Source organism: Branchiostoma belcheri, unplaced genomic scaffold, assembly GCF_001625305.1.
Source record: "Branchiostoma belcheri isolate BF01 breed outbred unplaced genomic scaffold, Haploidv18h27 scaffold129, whole genome shotgun sequence".
NCBI classification, from domain to species: Eukaryota; Metazoa; Chordata; class Leptocardii; order Amphioxiformes; family Branchiostomatidae; genus Branchiostoma; species Branchiostoma belcheri.
The window spans coordinates 277,665-290,157 of record NW_017802702.1 but is presented as its reverse complement, the minus strand read 5'-3'; the positions used below and the strand labels follow the sequence as shown (position 1 = coordinate 290,157).

General features: G+C 38.1%; 2 protein-coding genes across 3 annotated transcripts in view; one reads left to right on the top strand and one right to left on the bottom strand.

The window, feature by feature from the left end:
• Nucleotides 1-3,469: 3,469 nt before the first annotated feature.
• Nucleotides 3,470-12,493, bottom strand: part of LOC109463622 (DNA repair protein RAD51 homolog 4-like) — a 9,297-nt gene continuing 273 nt past the window's right edge. The window contains exons 1-10 of one of the 2 annotated variants that reach the window (XM_019760478.1): nt 10,972-11,141; nt 10,359-10,423; nt 9,764-9,882; nt 9,058-9,139; nt 8,024-8,152; nt 7,430-7,525; nt 7,081-7,171; nt 6,370-6,440; nt 5,093-5,248; nt 3,472-3,995 (exon numbers count right to left, since the gene is read on the bottom strand). In XM_019760478.1, the coding sequence (XP_019616037.1) occupies nt 3,882-3,995; nt 5,093-5,248; nt 6,370-6,440; nt 7,081-7,171; nt 7,430-7,525; nt 8,024-8,152; nt 9,058-9,139; nt 9,764-9,882; nt 10,359-10,423; nt 10,972-11,053 (1,005 nt within the window). In that variant the 5' untranslated portion in view covers nt 11,054-11,141 and the 3' untranslated portion in view covers nt 3,472-3,881. Of the gene's footprint in view, nt 3,996-5,092; nt 5,249-6,369; nt 6,441-7,080; nt 7,172-7,429; nt 7,526-8,023; nt 8,153-9,057; nt 9,140-9,763; nt 9,883-10,358; nt 10,424-10,971; nt 11,142-12,493 lie in introns of those variants that run through there. The other variant, XM_019760479.1, reaches the window with a different exon arrangement.
• The window catches only part of LOC109463617 (eIF-2-alpha kinase activator GCN1-like), an 87,550-nt gene continuing 86,364 nt past the window's right edge, over nt 11,308-12,493 (top strand). Inside the window, exon 1 of the mRNA XM_019760470.1 lies at nt 11,308-11,342. The gene's annotated coding sequence lies outside the window, so the exon portion shown is untranslated. The remainder of the gene's footprint in view (nt 11,343-12,493) is intronic.

Below are 12,493 nucleotides of genomic sequence, written 5' to 3'. Positions count from 1 at the left end.
TCCTCCTTCTTCTTCTTCTTCTCCTGCCATTTTTTAAATGGATTCAGCTTCTTCATTTTAGGGCCTAAGGTCCTGAAATTTGGTATGGAGGTACAGTGGGCAAATACCCCTAGGCGTTTTTTAAATTTTTGTGATACAGGCTTTTAGAATGGTTTTATTTGAGTTTTTTGGCTGTGTTATAGCAAATGTATTACTGTGTTAGTGTGCCATGTTTACCACGTTTGGGTATGAGTCATCACAATGGAATGCAGGGCATCAACCAATAGGCATGCAGCTTTCCTCTATTCTTCTTGCTGATTGGCTGTTGGGATTTAACTTGATTAACAACTGCACAGAGCATTTCCACCTGCACAGAGCATTTCTTGCTGATTGGCTGTTGGGATTTAACTTGATTAACACCTGCACAGAGCATTTCCATACTGACAGTATGTCTGTATTCAAGTGTTTTGGTAGGTATTTCAAGCTTTCCTGCTCCAGCATTGGAATGCGGGGCATGAACGTTATTTTTATTTTGAACATCAACAGTTTGCATTATGCAATTAAAAATCCTAACCAATAAAGTAGGGAATAGCTATCCAACTGTTGTTTTAGTCGTATGTTACTTCATATTATAGTTATATCAATGTAAATCATTGTTTTCCCTTGTGTTTCTCATTCTTTCCCTGCCATGTCGTAAAATGTGGTGAACCCATCGCTGTATTTGCTCCAAAGCAAATATTGGCCTTTCTAGTTATAATATTATAATATTTCACCCATACCATTGTGAAATATGATTATCCTTTCCAATCAGCACCTATCTAAGGCCTATTGAACTGAAGTAGCATGCAACTAAAGACGCAGTAAGATGTTTTCAGTACCTGGTTGCCAATATGAAGTTGAAGTAGAAGTACGTTCTCAACTCACAGGCGAGCTGCCGCTGTCTGAGCTCTACGATCCGGTAGCAAACACCATCTGGCGGACTGCAAGAACATTGCAATTTGATAAACGTTCTGGAAAATAGGTTCAATTTAGGAACAAGGCCTTTCATTAAGTAATTATGGATCTTACCATCATAATCACATCTCTTGTGAGACGAAATCTGGAAGGGGTGTAACTAATTTATTGGAGGTGACGAAAAGATGACGGAAAATAAATAAAAGGTGGAAGGGACAATAATATCCAACAGTGACATTTCAGTATGTATTATTCTACAGAAAACAAACCCCTCATGATCATGATAATCATGACTATTTGCATGGATTCATGATTCTAAAAATCAATAAAAAGCTGCATAGTGGCAAGAGATCTCATTTGTTACTGGTCACAAGTTTGTTTGTTTGTTTGTTTGTTTGTAAAGTGAACGTAAACTTTGTATGTTTATTTTTTGTGTTTTTTTTTTAAAAGAAACTTAAACATTTTTGAGTTCCGTTTTTCCCATAGTCCTTTGGCAAGTCGTAATTGTTCGCAGTACATGCCGTAGCGCCAAGTCTGTTCCACTCAAGAGCCAGGGTTTAATAGAATGGTTCAGGTCTCCTTAGCGGTTCACATGGCATCCTTTCCGGTGGTTTCCCACTCGTATCCCGCACGCACACACAGACGATTATTTCCGTCTCGTAAACAGTCAAATTTGCTCCTTTCATGTCCTACTCAGATATCAGTGTACGTCGGAGAACTCATATCCGAATCACTACAAAAGTGACAACAGATTGTTAATAACTGACATACCTCCTGAATTGTAGAATGCAATGATACTCTCCTCAACAAAGCGTACCGAATACGTACCTTTGGTAAAATTGTAATTTAGTATAGATGCGTGTTTGTACTTTACGATTACGATGAAGTGTTACAATTGGGTGTTCCATAAAGGATTGTCACCAAATGGAAACCAGGACTGTTACCACATGTAATGTACATGTAATCAGTGTTAGGATTCAAAGTGATTCATCTAAGATGAAATGCGATCTATGATGTTTTATATTCCTGTTATTTCCGTGTGATATTCCTCGAATATCGGCTGCTAACGGTTTGATTTCGTCAAGTAACTGCTCAATATGACTTCATGTAAAACTGACACTACCTTTACAACTCGAATGCTTCAACAGACAACGTCCGTTTACGTGTTTATGACAAGAAAGATTATGCTACTTGTAAGTGGGGGTTTATATACGCGCTACGATGCAGCTGATCCGGCAAAGGGGTCTAGACCTTTTAGCGGAGAGGTTAGAGCGTCTGGTTATGAAGCTCTGGTGCTCGTGGGTTCGAACCCCCGGCCCGGGACCAGAAAGGCTTTTACTGTCTCCTGTTTCTTACATACTGGTGATATTCACAAGCGTGCATAACTCTGGTCCATTTGTAACGGAAGTGAAACATGTACATATATCTTACCCGTCTAGCGTTGAAGCGACCTGTAGACACATCAACAGATAACAGAGGCTGACCAACAGTCGTACACTACAGGACATGGCCATGTCGGTACTTCAAACCTTAGTATATCGATGGGAAGATCAGTACTTTCTGCTGCAAACCACTCATGGTACGCAGAATTCCGCCGCGAGTCTTTTCGCAACCTGTACTTAAAGATCGGATTTCCCCTTTTGTTCAAGAGTAGTTGACATAGTGTACTCCTCGCAACAGACCATTGCCAACAGCTTTGTGAAGCATCGATATCGTGAAAACATCGTCCACGAACACAAAGAACCATGGCACCTGGGCATACCGCATGTACCAGATCATTGTTTACAGTTACATGGAACGTTTGGTAGCTGCTAAGGTCTGCTAAGACTTATGTTGCCCATGGCAAGGGCAAGAACACTGACGTCAAATTGAAGTCATGAAATGACGCTATGCCGGATAGTATTATAGCCTTGCCTATCCACCGATCTTGGTTCGGCGATCTTAAATTTTTATCACCTTCACCAAGAAGGTTACCAGTATGTTTTAGGTAGCGATCTTATGTGTGTCCGTCGACGTCTCTGTGTGTGTGCGTGTGTGTAATACGATAACTCTAGAAGGCTTATAAATAAATTGATTGTCTTAATATTTGATCTGTAGGTAGGTCTTACCATTGATATGACCGCAAAATGATGACATTTTGGGCCCCCTAGCTGCAAAGTATCTTATGTCTTCTGCAATTTGTGGAGTGGGTAAAATAAATTCCTGGCTAGCATAGTAGCAAAATGCACCACTGGAAGAAACTGCGACTAAAGTTGGTGTCCTCAAACAAAATATGTTTTGTTTGGATTCTTGTGTAATTCTGAGTGAGTAATCTATAGTGTCTATTGTTTTCTCTTGACAGGGCCAACAAATTGCTCTTATGCACTGGTTGCACAATTCAGGTTGTAGTGCATGACAATGTAGTTTGCAAACATAATCATTAAATGCACGTAGTTCACAATTCTTGCAATTGGGGACAGTGCAGATTGTAGCACTATGCATGCAGAGCATGAATAACCAGGTACTAATGACATGATATAACTCAAGGAAGGGTGAATGAATTTTTATGACTTTGCACATATAGGTCAGAAATCCATACTATGAGATAATACAAGTTATGTGACTGAATATTCTGTGAGGAAATCAAGCTAGTAATGCCAGTGTTTTTCCACAATAGGAATTTGATATGTATGACATAGATTTAATTTCAGGGTATAAAAAGATATCTATATAAACAAGAACCTTATTTGCATAATCAATTACAAAATGCTCTTGACTAGTTCATAATACAATGTAGTGATTGGAATATTCTATTCAATCAAACTTTATTGCACAACGATTGTAGCAGGTACAATGACTGACACAAACTTATGATAACGCGGAGGTATGAAATCTTAGAATTCTTGTTTTGAGTTGGTAAGTGTGTGGTATCATAATGTCAGACCATGACCTAAGAAGTACAACACTGATCATGTCTTCCATGTTGACTGTCCCGCCTGTCCCTGTGTCTCATGGCTTGTGTGTGTGTGAAGATCCAGAATCCCTGCTGCTGACAGTCTCAGGGTTGTAGACAGGCCCCTTGGCTGTGGGAGAAGGACAATACCATCAACACTCACTTAATATGCTTAGGTCACATTTCCAAACCGGGGCCCGGCCAGGCTGTATGTATGCACAAAAAATTACCAATTTATATCAAGAATATTAATGATTATTATTAAAAACTTTTCTGTGCTTTGTTGTCTTGTATATTGTTACTGTGTAACAGTTAGTTTTTGTTCCTAAAAGCTGCCCGGCCGGGCCCTGTGTTTGAATTGGAAAAACTGGAGTTTTGACCATAAGGAAGGTTTCTGTATGCTACTAAATGTATCAATGTTAACAACTGTTACAGTAACTCGTACAGCTAGGGATGGCTGGGACTGAGGGTGATGCGGATTATGCGCGTTGTATTCTATTTATTTCATACTCACCAAATAAAATTTGGTGTCCCCTAACAAAAAGTTTTTGAAATCAGCACATGCAAATTTGGGAGACCCCTGTGTTATCACATGGGGGAGAACACCTGTATCAAAGGTTAGGCCATGTTGAGTTGATCATATGGATGACATCCTCTGGGAACCCTAAAACTGATGCGAGCGTGCAAATTTTTTTAAGTTGCAGTATATATTTGCTCATTTTGCCAAAAAAAAAGTTACTTTCATTATGAAATCTACATGGTTTTGAAGGTTGAACAAATGACACAGAGTATGGTTTGGCGAATAATCTACTCTTCAAATTCATTTCTTTACATTTTTGTCTTTTTTGTTTGATTTTGGCATTCTACGACATTTTTTTAAGTTTCAATATATATTTGCTCATTTTGCAGCTGTTTTGTACGATTTACAGTATGGCTAAAACTTTTTTTTTGGAAACTGCCAAAAATTCATGCACGCAGATGTCATCCATATAATCAAATTAATGGCCTTACTAATACTGGTATCATAGCCCATGGTACATAGTTACATAGTAAATAGATGTAAATGTAGTACCTGTCCATATTGATAGACTATAAGTTACATTGTAGTAGACATCGTGGATTTTTGTTTTCTTAAGAATAGAAATTAATAAAGAATATCTCTCGTATCATCCCTTGAGAGGGGTGTCATTATTACTAATATATTAGATATACAGAAGGTAATCTCACCAGCCGTGGACTTTTCATCACACTGATGTGTCTGTCCTGAGGTTCAGGACTGTCTGTCCCCTGTACTAACAGTCTGGTGTCGGGGATGTGCTGCCAGGACCGACCCAGACCAGGCCACGGCTCACTCAACTCACCTTGAACAACATTGTTGGTCATCTGGAAACAAAACATTTAACAGTCCCAAGTTTATTAGTGCTGGTAACATAAGGCTACACCAATTCAATTTGCTGGTTCTTGGATTTTTTCAGAAAAAATGTAAAGTGACAGGGCAAAAAAAAAATAAAACAAGTTCTAGGCATCCAATTATAGCCCCAAATGCTACGAAATGAGCCATAAAGTCAAAACAAAAGGCTGGGTTAATATCTAAACAATGAATTTGGAACTTTGAAATCAAACCAATGCATTCATACATGGAAAAATTGTAACAACTAGGAAGAGAGGGACTTTCCTCAACTGTTAGGGGGAAATATGATTGAGCATTTTTTAGTTGATTCAGACTCAGAGCCAGGATCTTTTTTTTTTTTTGCAAATCAGAAAAAAATTAAGAGGCAAATCCGAGAACCAACAAATTAAATTGGTGTGGCCTAACATGACACTTTTTGCTGCATCAATTCCAGTTTTGTAGCCAGCCTGAAATTATAAAGTGAGGTGTTACTCCAGAGGTGTGACAATCCTAGGTGAGTCCAGGGGCAGTGGCCCCAGGACAATTTTTAAAATCTTGACCCCCTGAAACGCTATTTTTTTACATTTTGAGGGGCATATTTTGCTATTTGACTAAACTTAGTTAAAAGACATCTCCTTCCATTCCTTTACTGTTTACACGCCATTTTGTGTCCAACAAAGATGACAGATTGAGCAAAATTCTGTTGATGATGGAAAGATAGATAAAACACTGACCAATCATTCTGTATTACAATAATCTGTTCAAAATGTTTCTGATCAACAGTTTTGAATACAGAATACACTCTCAAAGCACACTCAGTCTGATTGATCAGGGTTTCAAATACAAATTTCTTTGAGGTGGACCCCCCCACACCCCACTAGGCAAATGAAGCCAAAAGCTTAATAATTTATTTAAGAAGGCAAGCCATACATGTACATGTGAGCCAGGCCAGCTGTAAAGGTATTGCTAACATATTGGCCGAGGCTGGTCACAGTTTAAACCCTTCATTTATGACATATTTTCCTATATTCAACATATACATATATATATATATATTTAAGGCCCATGTAATATTATCAAGAAAATTTAGAATTTTTTTAGCACATTAACTCACCAGAACAGCAATAGCATGCTCACTAGACAAGACTTTTAGCTGCCTGGAAATGTTCAACAGAATAGCATGACCTGAAACACAAGACTTAGTGTATTATATATTTCACTTCACACCATTATACATGTAATATTAGAAACGATTGTATAAGTTGATACCTATCTCATACTAGCCACCCACTTTTGTATTAGATTAGCCTTATGAAAATGTAGTTGACATGTACTTACTTTAGTAGATGCCATACTTTGTACACTGTACAATTGTTGCGCAATAAAGTTATTATTATAATATTAGAGAAATATTTTTTTGTCATATCTCTCCTGCCATTTTGTTAAATATATATGGATTCAATTTCTTGAAATTCGGTATGAAATCATCAAGTACCCAGGACATTCTTATTTTACTTGCAGGCCTTTGAAATCATTTTATTCATTTGCTATTAAAAACAATCATTCTTGGAACATCTATGTCCTGGTTTTGAACCCAAATGACCTGAAATTTGATTGGGTTGTTTGGTTGTGGTAGGTGGCAATACAACAGTATTTTCAGCCTTTTGGGTAATTTTTTCAGTCTGGTGATCCATTTTCGTACATCAAAATATCAAGTTGTGGGCATGAAGAATTCAATTGTTGCAGGCATCAATGCAGCATATATTAAGTACAATGTACATGACAATCATGTATGTGTACTGTAACCACCTTAACATGACCTCACCTTCTGTTTGCTGACCTCCAAGTGTAGGAGAAATAACAGCTGCAACAGAGTCCACTATCAGCAGCTTCAACTGGGAGTAGAACAGGTCACTCTACAGGAAAAGATTATGATTATTATTAGAGAATTTTCAGTATTAAAAACTAAGTGAAATTTCTGAATGAGGAAACAGTAGGTGAAATTTGTCTGATACTCACTTTCAATGTTACATGTACGTAGCCGAGACAATAGAGAAAGGGAATTTAACATTTAAATTATATCATGTATACTAACTTTACCAGTGCTAGTACGCTTAATATGCAGAAAACCCTGCATGATTACAGATAACGTCAAGAAGAGATGTAACATGTACCTGTTTGCTAATAGCAGCCTTTGTTTTCTGCAGTAAATCCAGAAGTTGCCAGGGGTCAAAGATTCTCCTGAACCCTATTCTGGACAATGTTGAACTCTACAGGCAAAAAAGATGGACTTTGATAAAACTTAATACTTGTAGTACATGTAACGTTACTTTTGTAACTAAATTTGAAACAGCAAAATAATTTGATAAAACCATAAATAAAATTGTACTTTTTGTTAGAAAACTGCCGGTTCAAAAAGAATGTCTCTCCAAGAAACATTTTAAGTGTAACTTGTATCTAAAATGTCTGATAAAGGCCCTTCCGTAAATAAATTGTGTTGTTAGCTCCATGCTGGAGTGGAGACTCACCTTGCATAGGGGTACAGTTTTACGTTGCGTTTGTGTGTTTGCACGTTTAACTGAAAATGTTACTAAGTATTGATGCCAATGATGGACTTGCTTGAATTTTGGTACTAATATACATTGTATGCAATACAGTACAATGTTAGAGATGTTGTACCTTATTGGAGAACATAATCAGACATCAATGATTCAAATGATGACCTAATTTGCATAGTCAACACACATGAAGTGCTCATTGTACAGTACCTCCCTGTCGCCTGTAGAGTAGTACAGTATGTCCTGTAACCTTTGTCCACTGCAGTCCCCTGTAGTGTCCACATACAGGACATTCTGCTCCAGTCTGGACGCAGCATGGACCGCTAGACTCATGCAGATCTAATCAAAAGTAGACAGCACATAAGTACATACTTAAGAAACATTCTAATCTAACTTCATTGTGGCCATTGTTTTAACCAACTTGAAATTTTTTCCTGCCTTCTGAATTTTGTTTTATATAATACCATATTGAGCACCACTAGGGGGGGTCCAGGTGCATAATTTCTTCTCCAGGAAAATTATGCAATCTCACCCCCCTGAAATGCTATTTCCTGCATTTTGAAGGATAAATTTTGCTGCTAGACTATGCTTAGTTTAAATTAATGACATCTCTATTCATATCTTGTCATGTCGAGCTTAATCCTTAAAAGATGACAGATTAGGGAAAATTTTTGTCTGTCATGAGCAGCAAATTTCCGACACTGGTAAGAACATTGGAGGCCATCAGGACATTGGCAGACATTATTTGTTGTAGCACCAAAATTTAAATTGTATCACAATTTTAAAATGTGCTACTTAGTTATTTGTCAACAGCTTTAATAAGCAGATTTAACATACCGGTAGTACAATGTCAGGGCTCGAAATACTGGGTGCATGTGCACCCAATTTTTTTCTGTAGGTGCACCCAAATATTTTTGTAGGTATCTTTGTACTTATTAAATGTATATATATATATATGATATATAATAGTATACAGGATATTTGTGGCATCTAAGGGTCAGAAAAGTAATAAAATCTTTGTTGTAGTACTTGTCTAAGATTTTTAATTTAGCTCCCATTTCAGATTCAAGCTTAGAAGAGGAGCTGTATTATAATTTATATGATACACCCAAAAAATTTTTGGAGCACCAAATTTTCTTCATTGGGTACATTCCCAAAAATGAATTTCGAGCCCTGAATGTACTAGCTTCCATTGATTTGGAGTAAAAGAAAGCATTACAGTATAAGAATCCACTCAGATGTACCTGCGTCTTGCCACTTCCTGGAGCTCCAATAAGTTCAGTCAACGCCCCTGTGAAGATTCCACCATCCAGCATATCATCCAGTCTGTACAAAGTCAACATAAGGAGGAAATTGTTGCACAAATGATCAATGGCACTGTATCTCAAAAAACCTCACTGAAATGATTAAAGCATTAACATTATGTAACATTGGTATCATATACAAAATCAATTTTCTGTTTTTTTCTCTAGAAAGTAATTAAGTTTTAAATCAACCCTAACATAATTAATGGTCACAGTAATTCAGGAAGTGGAAGTGCCAAAATATAATACTAGTACATTGTACGAGTGTTTTCAAAAACTGTAAACACAGCCATGAACATTATGTAAAATACATTCTGTTATTTTGTGGTGGTACCACAAACTGAGTGTGCCTTGTGTGGACTGTTTTATCGCATACTATGTTACATAAATGTTAGACATGTGAGATAATGACACAAATATGTTGAAACATGGAAGCAAATTCAATTTACAATCACTTGAAGATTTTTGGTTGATTTTACAAGCAAAAATATTAAATAATGCTAGATCTATTTTTAATGGAGTTTGAGAAAAAAATTAAATTGTAAATTCTGGTGAAACTTTATTTTGAACTCCAAGTAACAGTTTGATCTCTACCTGATATTGATATTTATGGATTACAAATTGTGTTTTTTTCCTGTGTCTGTACCTGGAGTTCCCTGTACTAAGGATTGCTGTAGTTGACAGAATCTCTTCATACCAGCTGCTGCCCCCTACTGGAAAAGCTGAGTACTGCACCAGGAGAACCTTACGGATTGCCACTAGGTCCTGGGGACAGACATGTGATAACAACACTGAACTAATGTTACTCAAACTATGGTCAAACACAGTTACATGTCTTTCGTTATGGGTGATATCAAAACTAATCATAGCTAAACAGTCCACTCTATTTTCTCTATCAAACTTTGTATTGTAAAAACTTTAAAACTTCCAAGTTGGAGTTGCATGTGGAGTCAAGTGTCCCAAACTTTAAGGGTATTTCAAAATTAAACCTGCGAGAAACCCAATAGAACAAAGTCAAAAGTAGACTTAAAGATACATATATCTAACGTTAAATTACTCCAAGTAGCCGATTGTCATAATTCATTGTTATAATAATGAACTGCAACAATGATTATTCAGGAAGCAAAATTAGCTGATTTGTCAATAATAGTGATAACGTTACACATATATGTTGTATAGTGATAGTGTCAATAAAATCATCATATTATCTGATCACTGTTTGTGTACAAATATGAAAGTACCTTGTATGACACACAGCCGCACTTTGTCATCATCAACTCTAAGTCCATACAGACAAATTCTGACACTGGAGGAAAAAATATAACGTTATTGTTAAATACATGTAACGTTACAAACTTACATGTACAACAACACACTCAGGCGATGAAAACATACATTTCCATGGCGACGGTGGTTGTTGTTACTGTTAGGGTTATTGTTTGCATGGCAAGGCATTATTTTGAGGAAGCCTTGGTACCTGCCTAGACAGATACAGTGCACTCCTCCCTGAGTGTATAGTGAACGAGCCCAGGGGTCAGAGAAAGTAGGGCCATCCGGGGCAGAGAGGTCTTCCCAAGGGTTTCCAGGGAATGTGGCCATAGATGTGTGTCCAGCAATTGCAAACAGAACTCGGAGACATTCCTGTGGACATTCCATGCCTGTGGACAAAATGTCTGTACCATTCCTAGAATTCTTGTAAACTGCACATAATACTGTACCATTAGGCTCCTCCCTGAGACGTCGCCAAAAATATATCGTTCACTGGAGGATACAAGATTCGACCCCCCTCCCCACACACACTGTCCATCCCTGTCGTGAGCGTTTAGGACGGGTTGGACAGTTTGTTGAATTCACCTGTTCTGACACCCGCATTCAGGAGAGAATTCAGTACTTCCACGGTCAGTGCAGGACACAGGCCGACTTTTAGAGGTGCCATTTTCAACCTCTACTGTTGACTCTTCTCCTGAGCGACACAAAAACTCCTGTCGAAACTTCGCGCGTAAATTATGTCAAAGGTCAAATCATCGTGAGGCAAAATATTTCTATAATTCAAAGGAACGGTAGAAGATACAAAATAATAAAATAAAATGAGTACGAATCGTCCATAAAATGATTACTTCAACGTCTGAAGTTATATTATTTTAGGAAGAAAATCCCGGAAGTGCACTCGATAATCTTCGGTAAAAGTCGGAAGTTTCGTCTTGGCCAACATGGCGGACGCCCGGGTACGTGTTAACCGCCGAAATGAGTCCTTAGCATGGTTCACAGAATTTATCATAGCGCAGTCAGAATCGGGAAAGCCAGGCTAAAATATATGTCGTTATAATCCTTACAAGTCAGGGAACCTCGGGAAGTTCACTTGAAGATCACACTTGTACACAAAAACGAGCTTTGTAGCGTCAAAGTTGACTCATTTCCATTTTTCGGCGAGGTTTCCGCCATTGGATTTCCGTCAAAATACGCACCCTATGGGGGTTTCGCGGTATCTGGTTGCATCTGTTTCCGGGTCACGTCCAGCGACGTCATTACCCGGCGAAGGGCCGCTGCCAAGCCAAGGGCAGTGTACTGCGCAATACTCACCCTTTCGGGAAAGAATGCTCAAGAATTATATACTAGTATATGGCTCTTTTGCTTCAACTGAACGAGCCACTGACATGTATGCACTTGTGTAAAAACGAGTACGCTAGCAATCATTCGATAGCCGATACATTTTGCCTGTATCGTTGCAAACACGTCGACGACAACACGACTTTCACCTGAATCATATTGCGCCCCGAAAATTACCTAATTTTTACCAAAATTGTTCTTAGACAGCATGAAGACAGTCCGACTTTAAAAATCTCAATCGTTGCAAAATCGTCTCCCGTGTATATAATTGCAATCATACAGGTAAAAGCCAGGCTTCTTCGGAGTGCGTAGAAGTGTATAAATATTGTCGCCAAGGCCATATAGGCTGATAGGACACCATGCATGAGTACGTGGGATACAGAAATCACATGATTTAAACATAAGTATAAATTAATCATCAACTAGAAAGGTGACCTTTGCAAAGCCGTTACGGTTTCACAACTTCTTCCAAAAAATCCTTGACCCTTTGGCGAGTACTCTTTCTCGCAAAGGCGATTAAGGTCTGCCCTCCGCGTGTATCATATAAATGATACACGCAAAAGTCGGGTCGTCTTCGAAGTACCTTATGTATCATTTCAATGATACGTGTAACTACCTAGGTTTTCCAAAGTCGGACTGACTTCCAATATAGTAACCCCACTATCATATCTACGCATGTGTGAGACGGGTACACTGTACCAGCAATCATTTAAATAGCTAATAGAAGAGTTACCACTTGACTCTTAAAAAGCCGCGCCAATAAGGTTTG